The sequence below is a fragment of the Lissotriton helveticus genome, chromosome 7 (assembly GCF_964261635.1).
Source record: "Lissotriton helveticus chromosome 7, aLisHel1.1, whole genome shotgun sequence".
NCBI lineage: Eukaryota > Metazoa > Chordata > Amphibia > Caudata > Salamandridae > Lissotriton > Lissotriton helveticus.
Window position 1 is genome coordinate 332,209,428 of NC_136068.1, and position 18,111 is coordinate 332,227,538.

The 18,111-nt window shown below is 45.7% G+C and overlaps 1 protein-coding gene across 8 annotated transcripts in view; it reads right to left on the reverse strand.

Annotated features, from left to right (window-relative positions):
• Positions 1-3,431: 3,431 nt before the first annotated feature.
• The window catches only part of ARHGAP40 (Rho GTPase activating protein 40), a 447,044-nt gene continuing 432,364 nt past the window's right edge, over positions 3,432-18,111 (reverse strand). For all 8 annotated transcript variants that reach the window (XM_078652147.1, XM_078652146.1, XM_078652148.1 and 5 more), the window contains one exon: positions 3,432-5,257. In XM_078652147.1, the coding sequence (XP_078508273.1) occupies positions 5,151-5,257 (107 nt within the window). In that variant the 3' untranslated portion in view covers positions 3,432-5,150. The remainder of the gene's footprint in view (positions 5,258-18,111) is intronic.

Here is an 18,111-nt window from a genome sequence, read left to right on the forward strand (position 1 = left end):
GTACAGGTTGCAAGGACAGACATCAACGCGGTAATCGACACCGGTGCCTCAGTGACGGTAATGGGAATCCAGCAGTACAACAAATTAAGACCCAGACCAGAGCGGAGACCCTCGAAAGCACAGATCTTTGCCTACGGAAGCAACTCACCACTACCCCTCAGAGGTAAAATGACCGTGCAAGTGCGGTCAGAAGACGTCGAGATCACCATTGAGATTCACGTCATCAACCAAGAAGTAGACACGCTGCTCAGTAGCCATGCAGCTGAAGACCTGGGTCAGGTGACGTTTGCTAAAAGGATGCAAACAGACCAGTCGGAAGAACTACTGAGCCCTGTTCAAAGGACTAGAGAAGATAAAGAGAGCCCCCATCCGCCTGCACATAGACCTAACCGTCCCGCCAACAGCCCTACACCAGCGGAGGATCCCGTTCCACCTACGGCCGCCTCTGGTAGAGGAAGAATTGCAGAAACTAAAAGATCAAGGGGTCATAGAGAAGGTATCCGGGCCCACGCTGTGGGTATCGCCCATGGTGATTGCAGAAAAACCTCGCCAACCAGGGAAGAGTAGACTCTGCATGGACATGAGCCTTCCCAACAACGCCATTCGGCGTGAACGCCACATAGCGCCGACCATGGACGTCATCGTAGCTGACCTGAGCGGATCCCAATGGTTTTCAAATCTGGACCTGAACACTGGCTATCACCAACTAGCCCTTGCCAAAGAAAGCCGGTACATCACCATGTTCAGCACGCACCTAGGTCTCCGGAGGTACAAGCATTTGAATTTCGGAATATTGTCTGCCGCAGAAATATTCCAGAACGCTGTCAAAGCGATCCTGGTAGGGCTACCAGGCATCCTCAACGTAAGTGATGACATACTCATCCACTCCAAGATAGCGGAAGAACACTACCGGCATGTGGGAGCCACGCTAAAGAGACTCCTAGACCACGGCGTCACTCTCCACAAAGAGAAGTGCCTGCTGTTCCAACAAAAGATCAAATTCTTCAGATACACCTTCACCCAAGAAGGCATACAAGTTGACCAACAGAAATACCTAGCGATCAAGACAGCAGCTGCCCCACTCTCTGTGGCGAAAGTCCGCAGTTTCCTGGGAATGGCCACATACTGTGGACGCTTCATTCCAGACCTAGCAACTCTTGCAGAGCCGCTCTGAAACCTCACCAGGACAGATGCCATGTAGCAGTGGGGTCCGGCTGAAGAGACAGCGTTCCAAGCAGTCAAGAAAGCCCTCCTTGACCACACCACCCTGGTATACTTTGATCCAGCAAAGAAGACGGAAATATTGGTGGACGCCAGCCCCATAGGCCTAGGGGCCGTCCTCACCCAGGAACAAGAGCCAGGACGATGGGCTACCTTAGCGTATGCCAGCAAATCGCTATCCCCAACTCCAATCGAGAGAGAGGCTCTGACTTTCTGATGGGGATGCAGACATTTCCACCTCTACATATTGGGACACCCTTTCACTATGGTCACGGATCACTAACCGCTAGTACCGCTCTTTAAAGGCTCAGCGCCCCACCCGCCACCACACATTGAAAGATGAGCCACCAGGCTCCAGCACTACGACATGGATGTTGTATACCGGCCCGGCGCCAAGAACCCGGACCATTTCCTGTCCAGACACCCAGACATAACAGGAGAAAGTGATGAAGAACCCACCAACAAATACACAGAGGCACACCTAGACACAATCGCAACACTGACGTGTCCCCGGGCACTGACGCTGGAAGAAGTGGCTACTGCTGCGGAACAAGACTCCGTTATAGTCAAAGTCCGAGAAAACATACAAAGAGGGCTCTGGCGCCAATATCTACAAGCTGCAAACAATTGGTCAAGCCCAGAGAAAGAGAGACTGATATATATGTGGAGAGTCCAAAACGAACTAAGCCTCACCCAAGGGGGTATTCTCCTCAGAGGACCTTGCATCGTCATCCCGGCATACCTAAAGGTACGCGCGACGCAACTCACCCACGGGGACATCAAGGAGTGGAGAAAATGGAAGCTCGAATGAGAGACAAAGTCTGGTTCCCAGGAATGGACACTCAAGTAAAAGAGATATTCCGGAGGTACCCATCCTGCCAACTAATGAGCGGACCAGAACGACCAGCACCCATACTCACCGAGGAGCAGGGCCAGCGACCCTGGGAAAAAGTAAGCGTGGATGTTGGGAGTTTCCCTGACGGGCGCGTCACATTAGCTCTCATTGACAGCTACTCGAAGTACCCAGTAGTAGAAGTTGTACAGTCAACTGCCTTTCTGCATGTCAGCCCAGCTCTGGAAAAGATATTCGGCCTGTTCGGATGTCTAGATGAACTCTGCAGTGACAATGGGCCCCCATTCCAAGGCCACGAGTTCCGTGAATTTATGCACCACCACGGTATCTGGCGCATCACACCACAATGGCCCCAATCCCATGGGGAGGTTGAACGCCTCATGAGGACAAACAAAACCCTCCGCATTGCACTGGCAGAGCAAAACAGCCCAGAACATGAACTGCAAAGGTTTCACTGCACCCGCCGAGACTGCATCCCCACCGTGACCGGGTGGTTCTCCCCCATTTGACGAAAGGATCGCCTTCTGGAGGAGGGAACAGCACAACACCACCGCTAGCCAAGCTCTAAGAGATGCATTTTGCCAATTGCAGCAAGGGGACACTGTCATCATGAAAGACAGGAGGCCAGGAGGGAAATTCCAGACCAGGTCTGAACAGGGGTACTGGACAGTGACCAACACACAAGGGACCATGGTGACAGTCGAGAAGGCTGGAGAAACAGTGACTCGCAACGTCTCCTGGTTCAAACGGGTGGACAGGCCCCACCCCACCCCTACTGTCGCAGACATCCCCCCCCCACCCCCCCGAGGAGCTTTAGGCCAGACAAGGTGAACCCCAAGCAGCTGACGACCACCACCGTCCTGAAGTGATCCCAATGCTGGCAAGTCCAGAAGTCCCTGGTGAAACCCCTAGCCTACCTCTGGGACCCAGCACACCAGTCCCTGCCCCCGCCACCGGCCGGGGCCCTGCCAGGTACGCTCTAAGGGGAAGTCCTCCACCGCGCACTCGCCCGAGAGACTTCGCCTGCCAAGTAAGTGGACCATGAGACTTTTGAGATCAAGTCAAGGACTGAGTGGAGATGGGATGTGACGGTTAGCGCACCAGCGATTACCGCTGGCGCGCCTTACACCGTGACCGCCCCTGCGCTCACTCCGGCCGGCGTGAGTGCGCATATAAAAAAAAAGATGGACAGAGCCAGCAGGAAGTCCGCGCCACACAGAGATTGCCGGGTGTATCTCGTTATTTCTGCAGCGCGCTAATTAGGCCGAGCACAATCCCTGGTGTCAGGAGGGAGGCCCCCCCCGTGACTGTAACACTCAGTATGACCATGAAAGAATACCTTTAACTACAACCCAGATTTATGAAACATACACAGCTTTTATTAACAGTTATCGATCTCTATTGAATGGTCACATTACCTCTGACAAACAGAATGCTAGTATTATTTTCCTACATTCATTCTTGAGTCATCAGAGAATACGCAGCAAGGACATGAAACATACGAGAGCAGTTGGCCTGTTAAAGGGTCGGTGCCAAAGTCATTAATGTCCACGTCATTGGGAATTAGGTCAATTGGCCGTTGCTTAATTATGATCTATCACCTTAACCTTGTGCCCACAGATGTGGAATGCGCTAATAACAGTGGACAACCTGCTCAAAAGTAACCATTAAGTGCTGTTAAGCCATACGAATATTTCATTACATCCAATTACTACTTCTCAAACCTCAGGAAACCATTTATTAGGTGTGGGTTTTGAACAGGCATGCTTTATGCAATATATAGAGCAGGCACGAATCCCGCCCCTTTTAGCCACTGGATTTCTTCCACAAGCCTCTTTCAGTCACTGGCTTGAGACTCTGGTAATCATTTCTTGACTCAGCTCAGTGGAGTATGCATCCCTCAATAAATGCTGTTGGCTGCGTGGGTGTACCCTTCCACCTCCACGCCAATGCTTGAATTGAACAGCTCCAGGGATTACTTTACAAGTATATCCCTCTCTGCCCTCACCTGTTGGCTTTAATGTGTTTGGGTTATATGCATTAGCATATTAAATCAAGACATGCTGCATTTCCTAATCCTTATTAGCTCTTTCTGTCCAACTACACAATAATACAACCAGAGTTACAGAAGCAAGTATAATTAAACAACATATATACATCGATGAGACATGCTAATTTCTCTTCACATTCAAAAACATACAAAATTCCACGTGTTATTGCAGGAAGATATTTGCTTTCATTTTATAATTTGTTTTGTAACAGACTGAGCAGTAATACCTACAGTGCTATAAAAAAACCTGGTTACAATCATGGTCCTAAAAAGGAGTTGCAAATTTCACATTAGTGGGTGTTCATCTCATTTCTATGCCATCAGGTCCAGCTAAGACAGGAATGGGAAACAGTGTTTGTCATTGGCAACGCATTGTCAGGGACCTGTGACACTTTAGTGGTAGTTACCCTTTATACATGTTTTTTAAATAATAGACGCATATGATTTGCTTAATGTTTCTGTATGTAGGTCCTGAAGAGCTTCCACCGTTAGGCTTCCTCCGAGCTGTTTATCTGGTCTTCTCTTCTTATGGCGCTGCCATAAAATCCCCGTCTCCAGATCGTTTTTTAAGCATCACAAACACAATTGGGCCAGCTTTTTACTCCTTCCTCCTCAGAGTACAGGTAATCCAGAAGGCACTGTGTGGTTGGTTCACCATATTGATCTACACAGGCAAACAAGGTTGGCATCAGTGATGTAATTTTTTACCATAAGTGCAATGTAGCCTATCAAACAATGGGGGATGGCAGAAGATCAACCTAATGCGCTACATCCTCACAGACCCTGTCTGTGGACAAGTTAAATTCCACAGGGCATTTCAGAACCTGCAATCTAATGGTAAGTAGTGCTGCTTATTTGGGCACCAGGAGCAGGTGCTCGAAGCTGGTTTCAGAGGTCCACGGTGATGAACTTATTTCCTTCTCGACTCTGGGAGACCACAATCTTGGGATGCTTCTGCGAGTCCCTTGGCTATCATTTAGAAACACAGTTTTGAATCTTTTAATGTCCTTCCTGGTCAGTCTTCACCTAGAACACAGGCGGCAGGGGGGTGTTCTGCTTTATTATCCATTCCCCACTGGGATTGATATGATACAAGTCCAAGAGAAACGTGTCTGGATCCAAGCATCGCTCACCTGTTGGGCAAAATATCACAGTTAATAGAATACTGGAGATTGATTATTTCCACCAGTCATTACGCACTCATCCGCTTTACTCATACTATTTATCTGCGTATCGCACGTTTCCTACGTATGTTGTGCCTCTAGAAATACTGAACCTGATCACATGCTAAAGTCTTACTTGGTCAGTGTAATCTATGAGCAAGATTCGGTTTACAGATTAATATGGTCTGTGATACGTTTCCTTACTGAACAGATTGTATAAAGAAAGCATACAAATGAGGCATTAATGCATTGTGGCCCTTATCACAAGTCGAGGGCTAAATTCTGATCCTTGTGCAAACAGATGTTTTCACAGGGATCAGAATTGAGAGTAGTCTAAAAATATCACAGCCTCGAGTTTGTCCTTTGATAGATTCTGGTAAATCAAATGTGCCTTAATGTATCAGGGGAAAACATGCTGAAGATGTTGTGTTAAATACCAATTCTGTATGCTATGCTTCATTCTGATGTCGGGTAATAGTGCTTACCACGAGCAGTAAATACCACACCTATTCTGCCCAGCTTGAAACGCTCCTGCCTTGGATATGAGTTTCCTGACTAGCCAAGCTGTATAAATTAAGCATAACTTATGGTGAGCTAGAGATAAATGGGGTTTCCAGAAAGTAAAAGAGCAAATGAAATAATATTATTCAGAAAGGTAGAAAGAGTAGTTCAGATGGACAGCGACAAGGATTCAGGTGTGGACCATATTAATGCTATTTCTTATGAATAGATTTATCATTATTGTTTTTCTTATTCCTTTCAATGAGGATTCCCTTGAATGTGCGCACATAATACAGAACATCGTAATCAATTACAATAACTGGTATTCCATTGTAGCATCCCATCATATTCAAGCACGTATTGTTTTTGTAGCACATATTACACCGTCTGCCAGTTAAGATCATCAAATTAGGATAATGTTATAATGTACCTTTACTTAATACACCTTCCCTGCAGAAGTTCTCTCCCTGCTGCTCAACCACTGATGATGTCAAATGGAATGTTGATAGTGTTGAGTTTAGAAGAGTGTGTCAGTTAGTGTGGAAGGGCTGAGCTGTGGAGAGCCTGCTCCTGGTGGGGCTTTACAATGGATCTGACTAACATCTAATAAAGCTGTGATCCTATTCTACACGTCTGGACATCGCTTCTTTCCTCATTATAACACTGGCGACGATGCAAAGAACCCATGGAGCTACCTTGATGGATTGACTATTAAAGACTGAAGTGAATGATGCCGATTTGAAGGAGCAAGGAATTTAAAATAATTTTCCTTCTGTTTGGGAAATTATGGAACTTAAGTAAGTGAACTTTAACTTATGGATTTTATGAAACTAGGCACCCAATTGCCCCACCAGTGACCCTGCCAACGGTCGCCCTAGCCAGATTGTGCCAGTTTCTATTAGCCTGCCTACAGCCTTGGAAGTAGATTTCAGCTTATAACTGTTTTAACTTTAAGAAAGTTTAAGTGAGCCCTTCTGTTTTAATGTTTTGACTACTGGTCTGGATTTTACTTTCATCAAACCCGAAGAAAGCCCAGCTGTTTTCTGTTCTGTCTACATCAAGTTTAACCTTAAGTTTAAAAGGAAAACTGATCAACTGTTTGGATTGCAGACACGTTATGGTTCGTGTCAGTCTGCATATCTCATAAAGTAACCCAGCAGTTTTAGCATGTCGGCAGTTAAATGAAAGTTGATACCAAGCATTGTAAAAGACTTTTGTCATTTTTGTTGGAAAACGAGGGATTTTCTTGGCAATACAGTTATGAGGAAGTTTAAATGAAAATTCGTTTTTCAAGAAAATTACAGTGCCAGGAACAGAAGTAAAAATCGAGCGATTTTGAAAGGAAATACTGTTGTGAGAAAGCCTAAAATAGTCTGGAAAAAGCTTATGCTTAAACCTTGCTGAGTAATCTTACTTTGCTCCAACTGCCAACTGCCATGCTCTTCATACACGGACAGATCCTTTCACGGTGAATTCCTCTGTGGTCTGATGACGTGTTGGAACCTTCGGAGCTCATGGTGGAGAAACTGACTCTTCTTCCGGTTTTCTGTGTTGCTGCGTCATCCACGTCAACCTGTACCCCTGAAGAACGTGTGTGCGACACTGCGTCATAGGATGCAATGTAAAGAGGCCGTTTTTTAAAAATTTCTATTTCTGGCTTTGTGAATTTGGGCTTCCACAGCAACGTTTTTTTTGATGGCGTACATACAGCGGCTGGTAAACATCCTTCAATTAACAAGGCGGTTCGATAGTCCTCGAACCACAAATTCAGTCGTTTCCTAAATAATCCTCTCTTCATCAGGGACACGGTACAGCTGAAGTTAAAATTCGGTTACAGAAGAAATGCAGTACTCAGCTGAAATAAAACCACAAAATCATGCCTAGACTGTTGCAAATCAGTAATTAAATAGTCTTTAAGTGGGAAGAAACTGACATCAAACGTTGAGGTACTTTTGAGTGACAATTTTTGTGATTTCGTGAATTTAAGACAGTTGGGTCATCTTTTCTGCTTGTCAACGGTGACACGCACACCTTCTCTCACCTTTAATTGACTTATACTATTATTTGCTTAAATTTTTATTGCTTGCTTAACATGTTTAACGTGCAATTTTTCGTCATCTTACAATTTTAAAATTGTCATTTTGAGGGTGGAAAAAAAAAAAAAAAAAAAAAATTGGTTTAAAGATAGCCTATCTGTTTCCTTTTCTGTTATGACCATGTAATATATATGTGTCCTATATTCTTTCTAGGTTTTCCTGCGTTTGTGGTAACGTTTGGTTTATCTGTATCTTGTTTTACCTTGGATTAGAATTATCCATAGTGTGTATGAGAGATTTCTGAGGTTTAGGTTTAACCTAGTCTCATTTACGTCTTTAGATTGTGCAATTTTGGTTGTACACATTGGGTTTAGTGATTCTCAAGTTGATATGAGACTGTTTTTTTTGAGTGTATCTTTTGGGTATTTAATAGACTGTGCTTTATAGATACGCACACAGAGTATTTGTTCAGACTGTGTGTTACGGGTGCACACAAGGGAAGTTTTCTTCTAGTGTAACTTCTCCTTTTTGGTTTTTTTACCCTTTTAGTATGTGTTTGGTTTGCGCATTGTGTTGTGCGCGTTAAGTTTGGAGTTTCTCTTGATATATTTGTTTTGGGTATAAGCAAACCAGTTTATTTTTGCTTTGGAGATTCTCACTATATATTGCTTTGGGTTTTAGCAAACCAAGAAATGTTTGCTTTGGGTTAAGGGATACCCATATTGGTTTTTAGAGTGTTTGGGAGGTTTTATTACCCTTTCTTAGTTTGGGTTGTGTCTTATTCCATTTCTTTTGGGTAGACCTGGTTCTTTCCTTGGTTTGTGCCTTAGTTTGTAGTGCATTTGGCTACTCATATTGTGCCCGTAGTTTGGGACGTAGGTTTTGTGGATAGGTTCCACTGGTTTTGATGTATAAATTTTAATTAACTAGCTTTCTTTTGTTGTGATCATTATGAAAGGGAGATGGGTGTAGCAACTGAGTTCTCATCCATTTTCCTTTGTCCTCATATGTATGTTTGGCAACTTTCATACATTTGTTGTTATGATCATTTTTAACATAGAGATGATGTATAATTTTTCTTATTATTACATCCTCTTTCTTATTATTACATCCTCTTTTATAGGAATGTGTATTTTATCATCCTCACATGTGTTATTTGTTTTCTATCATTATGAAAGGGGGATGTGTTATAATGTACCTTTACTTAATACACCTTCCCTGCAGAAGTTCTCTCCCTGCTGCTCAACCACTGATGATGTCAAATGGAATGTTGATAGTGTTGAGTTTAGAAGAGTGTGTCAGTTAGTGTGGAAGGGCTGAGCTGTGGAGAGCCTGCTCCTGGTGGGGCATTACAATGGATCTGACTAACATCTAATAAAGCTGTGATCCTATTCTACACGACTTGTCACCACTTCTTTCCTCATTATAACAGATAACATATCATCAAATTAGGATAAATTATCTAAACGTTTGGGTTTTAAGACTAATCGAATATCAATCCATTGTGGGATCATTAATGACAGAAAATGTTAATGTTAAAAAGTATTTATTGAGCGCACTGCCACCGGTTGGTTTCCTGGCGCTAGAGTAGACAGACAACGAATCCTGAGGCGAGAGGAAAGGGCAATCAGTGATACGCTTGTTTAAAAAGCCATGTTTTTAAGGCTTTCCTAAAGGACATAAGATCCGGGCAAGATCTGATCTCCAAGGGGAAAGAGTTCCAAAGGCGAGATGCAAGAACAGCAAATCTGCAGCCACCAGAGCGTTTGCGTTTGAATGCGGGTGTCTGGAGGAGAGCTTGGTGCGCAGATTGCGGGAGGGAGTGTACCTGGCAAGGAGATGGTCTATGAATTTAGGGCTTTTGCAATGGAGAGATTTAAAGATCATGCAACCAGTTTTAAACGGGCAACGTTGGGTCAGGGGTAGCCAGTGGAGGTCCCTAAGCAGAGGAGAGGCTGAGTGTCATCTGGGTTGCGCAGTGATCAACTTGGCTGCATAATTCTGGACCATCTGGAGACGCTTTAGGAGATAAAGGGGTAGGCCTAGATATATGGAATTTGCATAATCCAGGTGGGACAAAACCGTGGTAATCACCACCTGGGTCAAGGCTGCAGGAGTGAAGAAGCATCGCACCTTCCGGATTTTCCTAAGCTGGAAGAAACACTTGGAGACCAGTTGACCCACTTGAGTTTTTAAGGAGAGGTCGCTGTTCAGGGTCACTCCAAGTGTCTTTGCGGCAGGGGTAGGGGTATTGCCCATATCAAATGGCCAGTAGTGAGGGCCCCAGAATTTGGCGCTGTCCCCTGTGAGCACCAGCTCGGTTTTTCCAGGGTTTAATTTTAAGTGATTTTGGTTCATCCAGGTTTGGATGAACTGCATGGTAGACTGGAAATGAGAGATGGAGAGTATGGAATTATCGACCGTAAAGAGCAATTGCAGGTCGTCTGCGTAATTAAATACATATACCTGCATATCTCTTAAGGCCTGGATTAACGGGAGAATATAGATGTTAAACAGGTGGGGTGACAATGAGGGACTCCACAGGTGATGGACCATTTAGGGCCAACCAGGGTACCAAGACGGACCGACTGGGAACGATTCTCCAAAAAGGACTTCAGCCAGTCTGCGGCTAGGCCCCTGATGCCAGCCTGGTTGACACGGTCGATCAATATGTCATGGTCGACCATGTCAAAAGCGGCCGACCGATCTAGGAGCACCAGGGCCTGAGGGGAGTGTCTATCAACGCAGTCACGGAGCGAGTCAAGGACCGCAACTACCACTGCCTCTGTTGAGTGGGCAGGGCGATAACCTGCCTGGTGGGAGTCTAGACGGTTTGAGCTCTCCAAGAAGTTGGACAGATGTTTCGCAACATGGGCTTCTAAAACTTTAGCCAAAAAAGGGAGCAAGGAAATTGGCCGGTAGTTTGCCATACAGGAGGGGTCTGCCACAGGTTTCTTCAGAAGTGGGATGACTGTTGCCTCCTTGAATGCCAGGGGTACTAGGCCGGAAGTGAGAGAAGTGTTCAGTAAGATGTGGGCCGACGTGGGGACGGAGGACAGACATTCCTTAAGAATGTAGGGGGGGCATTTATCAGAGGGTGCCCCAGACTGGACTCTTGTCAATAACTCAGAGAATTGCTCTGAGGTCATGGTAGGAAACCTATTTAGTGTAACCTCGATGGTGGGGGAATGGTGAACAAAGGGGGTGACGCTAGAGGAGCTGGGAATGCTCGCTTTGATGTCCACAATTTTATCAATGAAATATGTGTTGAGGGCATCACAAAAAGTCTGGGTTGGAGCTACCTTAGGGCGTACGCTATCTAAGTCAGTCAGCTCATTTAAGATTGAGAAGGTATCCTTGGGTTTGTCGATTGAGTTGAGAATACGGGAGGAAAAATAAGTAGATTTAGCGGCCAAAATGGCCTTCATGTATTCCTTCCTGGCCGTGATGAACTCAGATTTTAGGTCTGGGGAAGAACAGCGGCGCCACTTTCGCTCAAGTTGGCGCAGATATAGTTTTATAGCTTTTAGGTCTTGGGAGAACCAATGCTGAGCGTCGGCTCGCCGGGCCAGTTTAATGTCTTTGAAGGGTGCATGGATGTCGCTAGCGTTTTGGAGCCAGCCCGCTAGGTTGGACTCGGTAGAATTAATATCAGAGTGTGGGAGAGGAATAGTATTGTTCAGTGTTTTTATAAATTCAGGTTTGTCTAGTGTTTTCCATTTCCTTGCCCTGCAGCAAGTTAGAGCAGTGGGTGATTTAATCGTAGACCAAGTAAGTTCGAATTTGAGGAGGAGATGGTCTGACCAGAGGCAGGGAAAGGTGAGTGGGGATGTGTTGAGTGGAAAGTTAGACCAAATGTGGTCTAGAATATGACCTTTACAATGGGTGGGCAAGAGAACTTGTTGGGAAAGGTTCAAATTTGTGAGGAGCTCAGTGAGCTCACAGGATTGAGGACCTTCCGAGGGGTCATTGAACCAGTAATTAAAATCACCAGCTAGAAGGATCTGAGAGTGTTCCATGGCTAAGTTGGCGATTTGTTCACTAAACAAAAAAGGGAAGGATGGCATAGATTTAGGAGGTCTGTACAGAAGTACACACAACATAGTAGTGTTAGGGGTTTCAAACTTTAAGACAAGATTGTCAATGTCTGGTAAGTTGATAGAGGCAAGAGTGGTAGTTTTTAAGGAGGAGTGGATGATTGCTGCCACCCCCCCACCAGACCTCCCATCGGCACGATCAGCATGAATTATGTAATAGTTTGGAGGGAGTGCAGCTAAAATGTCTGGGGCAGAATCTGGAGTAAGCCAGGTCTCCGTTAATAGAAGGACATCAGGGTGCTCTGTAATCAAAAAAAGGAAGATATCTTGATGATGTTTGACAAGAGAGCGGGTATTTAAGTAGAAAAAGGTCAGGGAATGAGGTTGGGGAGTAGACTTGGGCCGAAAGAGAAGGACATTGTTCGGTGTGGAAAGCATTTCGCCAGGGCACGTACAGTCCACCAAGATCCCTAATTTGTTAGCTTTAATGTGGGTGACTCTTGATACGTGACCATGTTCGTTGTTGTGGGATAGAAGGGCAGAACGAGAGTAAGGGCAGAACCGGGCAGCGTGCCTCGCCCCGGGGCCCGGTTGGGCGCAGACAGGCTTGCCTTAGGCGCGCAATCGGCGCGCCCGCTGCGCGTTCGGTAGATGCACATAATTTGTAGAGATGGGAGACAACAGGAAGGGCGTGGCCTCAAAAAAGGGGCGTGGCCGTAAGGTGCGCCGGTAATGGTGGCAAATGCGGATTGTTGGTGTTCCAGCGGCAGCGCTAGACTCCGCTGCGCGGGCTTAGTCTGGAGCGTGAATTGCAGGTAAGGTTAGTTTTTAAGAACAACACACACAAATAGTGACTCTCAAATGTTAAAAGAAATCGCTAGTCAAGCTCCCGGCTTCCGCCTCAGGAGATTCTGTCTTCTAACTGACGCTAGCATTCAGCGTCTTTAAATAGGCTGGGCGGTGGGCGTGGCCTCAAAAAAGGGGCGTGGCCATAAGGTGCGCCGGTAATGGCGGCAAATGCGGTTTGTTGGTGTTCCCGCGGCAGCGCTAGACTCCGCTGCGCGGGCTTAGTCTGGAGCATGAATTGCAGGTAAGGTTAGTTTTTAAGAACAAGAAACAGTCTTTCCATATTTCTCAGGCCATTGTAGGAACATCTTTGAGGGCCTCTCCTAACCCCTAAGTAAGAGAACAATCAATCATGAATCACATGTATATATAAACCACGACAATGTAGATAGGTTTGTTGACCGACACCTTAATATTACAGGTGTGCTTCGCTCTCTCCCGAACATAATTTTTTGGAGCCAATGGGCCCATCAATCCTCACTTGAACCCCTTGGGAGGACTACCTATTTTCAGCCACGGTAAATACGGTGTTTCGAACACTCCATTATTTTTAATGTCTTTTTGATAGCAACAGATACTAGTTTAACACTTTTATATTATACCCTTAGGTGCCCCTTTTCCTCCATGCACACGTCAGTCCTGAGGAAGACCAGGCTAGTAAGGCTATTAGGAACCTAGACACATACAGGGGTCGAAACGTCGACACTACTTTGACGCCAATACCATCAACAGTACCTGATGTAATGCAACAAATCACAGTATATGTCTAAGTAATAGATTGTATGAGTTATTCCATTTGTCGTACTACTTGGCTGTGAAATGTTATGCCGAATTAATAGTAAAATTGTATAACGCACTATCCTTTAACTTTCACATATCCCACTACCTTCACTCAAATCACTCACTTTTCCTTTTCCCTTGCGTCACCCGCCTATCGGGCACTCAAAATGCTATTCCAATGTATTCCATGACTGAGATACATGTTCAGTGTGATTAAATAATACATATGCAATTTTTATTTTCCGTTTGATTTCTCTAGTAATGTAAGATATGCTTTATTAACGCTTTTTGATGTTAGATTACTGGGACCACCCTTTATTATACTGTTTAATACCCAGGTTCCAGTGATTTTGGGTTTACCCTTTAGTATAAAAATTAATTTTGGCTAGGCTAGATTATTGCAACAGGCTATACCTTAATTTATAGCAACACCTGAAAAAGTTGCAGGTGTTGTGCAAAATGCGGCTGCAAGACTGCTTTCACGCACACCCAAGTTTACTTCGGTGAGAAATGTCATCCAAAAACTTTATTGGTTGCCAGTAAAGAGCAGGGTCAAATTTAAAGCACTATGCCATGCTTGCAAGGCTCCACATAACGTTGGACTGTCATACTTTACTCAGAAGTTCAAGTGATATGTACCCAACAGGACACTTAGGTCATCTAATTCCAAATCTTTGGTAGTACCCAGGTTTAAAAAACATGACCTTGGGAGGCAGAAGTTTCTTCACAGGAACAATCACGGCCTGGAATGAACTACCTCGGACTATCCGTACCACCCCAAATTTGTTGGCCTTTAGAAAGGCCCTGAAAACCTGGCTTTTCAGCAAGTAGATGCCAGGTCTGTTAACTAGGAACCTAGTAAATCCAGATTAGGAAGCTAGTGCCAGGACACCCCAGGATAACAGTGCACTCTATAAGTTTAACTAACATTAACATTAACATTTATCTTACGGTCCAAGGCATGGTACTCACACCATTAGGCTATTACATATAAATGCAACTACAAAATAAAACCACAAAAAAACTGTAATGTAAGCCTTCCAAGTGATCACAGGTCTAGTGAGACGCATCTTTGTAGATCAGTTTATAATGGAGTAAGCTGGGGCAGCCATGAACAACGAAATGCACTCCTTTCACATGACTATTTCTGGACGAGATGTTCTATGAGCTCATCAATAGAAGCAGATCAAGGAGTAAATTATTTTCTGGTAGAAGACAACAGAACACAGCTTTTATTTCTTTCCTTGTAAGTTAGCTCAGTGGATTAAGCACTCGCTTTAGAGATCCATATGCACGGCCACTAGAATTATGCGGGAGTGGAGGACCAAATTATGCAGCAGGCTCTTGAAATTATGCGACAAGAAAAGACAAATTATGTGGCCTAATTCTGCACATTTTCTGTTAGTATTACCGAATTGTTTTGGTATTTGATTTGCTTTTATATTTGTAGAGCATGAACTAATGCCCAGAGGCGTCTAGGCACTGCTCACACTACGAAAAGAAAAACCCTATTTAAGGAGGAGTAAAGATAGGAATGAGCAGTCGAGCGAGGCTGCCCTGTTTTACTGAGTGAAAAGCCACGTTTTGAGGGCTTTCCTAAAAGCTAACAGATCAGTGACGGACTTCAGGTGAGTAGGCAAGGTGTTCCAAAGATTGGATGTAACAGAGACAAAACACCTCTCGAACCAGTGCTTTTGGACTTTGACCAGGTTAGCTGAGGAGGATCCGAACTCTCTTTGAGGGGTATACCAGGATAACTGGCATTTAAGATGCGTGGGTCCTGCACCATGAAGGACCTAAAGGCGATGCAGAGGGATTTAAAGTCACTCCTCTTCTTCATAGGGAGCCAGTGAATTTTGAAAAGCAATGGGCTTGTGAACTGCCACCTAGGAACTTTTAACAATAGTAGGTGGCTGTGTTCTAAAGAACCTGAAATTTGGTCAACAGACCCTTCTGAAGGCTGACATGTACAGAAATAAGCAACAGAAAGGAGACAGGTCATCCTTTGTGAAGAGCCTTCCACTGTGCAGCAACACGTTTTGCTGGCTTGCATATTGCTATCTTTTCATACATTTTTTGGGACCAAAATCCACAGATTATGTAGCTGATGATGGATTATGTGGTAAATGAAGCAAATCTGTAACTTTGCGGAAAATGCTGCAGCTGCAAGTATGCATAATTCCAGTAACCCCTTCGGTATGTAACTCAGATTCCATAGGAGGGAATCCCCAGATGACAGCCCAGAGTTTTCATGTACCATCAGCCAAGGACTGCCTGTCATGTGAATGGCACATGTTTGAGTTCCAGTAGCGTCAATCAATTCTTTCACCTTTCCAAGGTTTTGGAAACATGAACACAATTTAGTTGGATAATTGTAACATCTATCAGACCTCTGAGAGTTACAGCTACTCAATAGATTAATCAATGATCAGCATTTAACCTGAAAGCAACCAAAAGGTAAATTGTACATTAATTACATGGAAAGGCAGTCAGCCCAAAACCTCTCCGAATGCAAAGGAGTCACTCTTCTTACTTGCATTTTCTGATGTTGGTTGTTGTTTCAGAGCTCCCTGAAAATACATTTTCATTAAATATTCATGAAGCTCAGGATTGTCCCTACATTGGCTTTTTAACTCAAATCAACCCGTAACGTAGTTGAAGTCCAGAAACAATTTTGATTGTGGATCCAGGGTATCGGAGTTCCTCCTACTCCAAGCCACTCAACTGGGCAAAGTTATGTGGCCTTGAAGGCTCACCTCATCTCCATGTGCCTCAGTTCAATTTTCTGCCAGCACAGGGTACACCTATGTATAAGCTAAATAGTTGTATTATTGTTGGACCTCTGACCTCCTGGTCAGTGACCCAACTCTCTGCCTGTTGCAGCTCCGCTGACTGTGCCTCAGCCGCTGCCCTTGCAACCCTCTACCAGGTAGGGGTTTGCGTCTGCCCTGGTGCCCTATATTCTGTTGCCTATTTTATTTTTATTTGCCAGTTTCTAAGTTCGCCTCAGTTTTTGATCTTGCCTTAGTTTATTTTTTCTCTTTTCTGCCCCTCAATCCTCTGCTGCCTCCTTCCTATTTTGCGCCTTCCGTGCCCCTGCGCCCACTACCCCCTGATGGTTTTTCCTGTCCCGGCTCATAGCTGCACTTCCCTTCCCTATTTAATGGCAGCCGCAGGCGTGCCAAAGGCAAGCCCGTCTGTGCCAGTCTGCGACCAGCGCCAGGGACCCTGGTCCTCCGGGCCACCCACCGGTACAACTCAGCTGGCCTCCTCACAGTCAACCCAGCCGTAGAGATCTGGAACCTCCTTGACACCCTCTGTCCAGATGTTGCCTTCTTCACGGAAACCTGGACCAACGCCTCCTCCAGCCCTGACATCACCTCTGCCATCCCAGATGGCTACAAGATAAAGAGAAAGGAATGCCCCAACCACCCAGGAGGAGTACTCGCGATCGCACACATGAACTCCCTCCGACTCTCCACCTCTACCACGAGCGACTCCTCCTCCATCACAACACCTTCACTTCCAAATTCAGACCAACCCCAGAACCACTCTTCACGGCACCCTCGCCTAAGACCCCCCCGGCCCCAGCACTTCTTTCACCACTACCATTGCGGACCTTGATGCACCCCAAGCCATCACCTCCATGGACTACTTACTCATCAGAGATCTGAATTTCCACCTCGACAACCTCAGCGACCCCAACTCCACCACCCTCCTGGACAACCTCGCCAACATCGGACTGAAGCAGCTTGTCACCACCCCCAACCACAAGGCAGGACACACCCTCGACCCCATCTTCGCAGAAGGTAACAACATACATTTCGGCCACACCACGCATCGCCTCTGGACGGACCATGACTGCGTACACTTCTCTTCCTACACCACCACCACTCCCAAACCCACTCCTCGACCTCCATGAAGGAACTGGAGCAGGGTAACAGAGGAGCACCTCAACTCCACCCTCAGACAGGACCCCCCGCCTAGATTGATGCCAACTCTGCAGCCAAGGACATACACCGCTGGATCACCAACTGCACAGACCAGCTCGCACCCCTCCGCACCACCAACATATAACGCCCCTGAAAGCCACCTGGTTCACTACGACCTCCAAGATGCCAGACGCTCCTGTAGATGTCTCGAGAAATTATGGGGTAACAGCAAAACCACAGAAGACCTGACCACCTACAAGAACGCCATGAGAGACTACCACCAACTTATTAGATCCACAAAGAAGACCTTCATCCGGAACAAAATCCTCACCATCTCCAGAAACTCAAAATAACTTTTCACCATCATCCAGCAATTCACCATGCCCCACAACGAAGCCACAGACGTCACTCCCTCCCAAGACCTCTGCAACAAGCTTGGCCCCTACTTCCACCTGAAAATCAAATCCCCCTTCGACCACTTCAGCGTGCAGACTCTAGAAACCACCCTTCCCTCCAGCGACCTCAGCCAGCCCACCATCACCGCCTAGAGCCCGGGAACCCACTGAAGATACCACCACTACAATGAAGAGCACCCACTCAGGAGCCCCCAAAGACCCATGTCCTCCGCATATCTTCCATAGAGCTGCTGCCACCATTGCACCCAAGCTACAACGCACCATCAACACCACCTT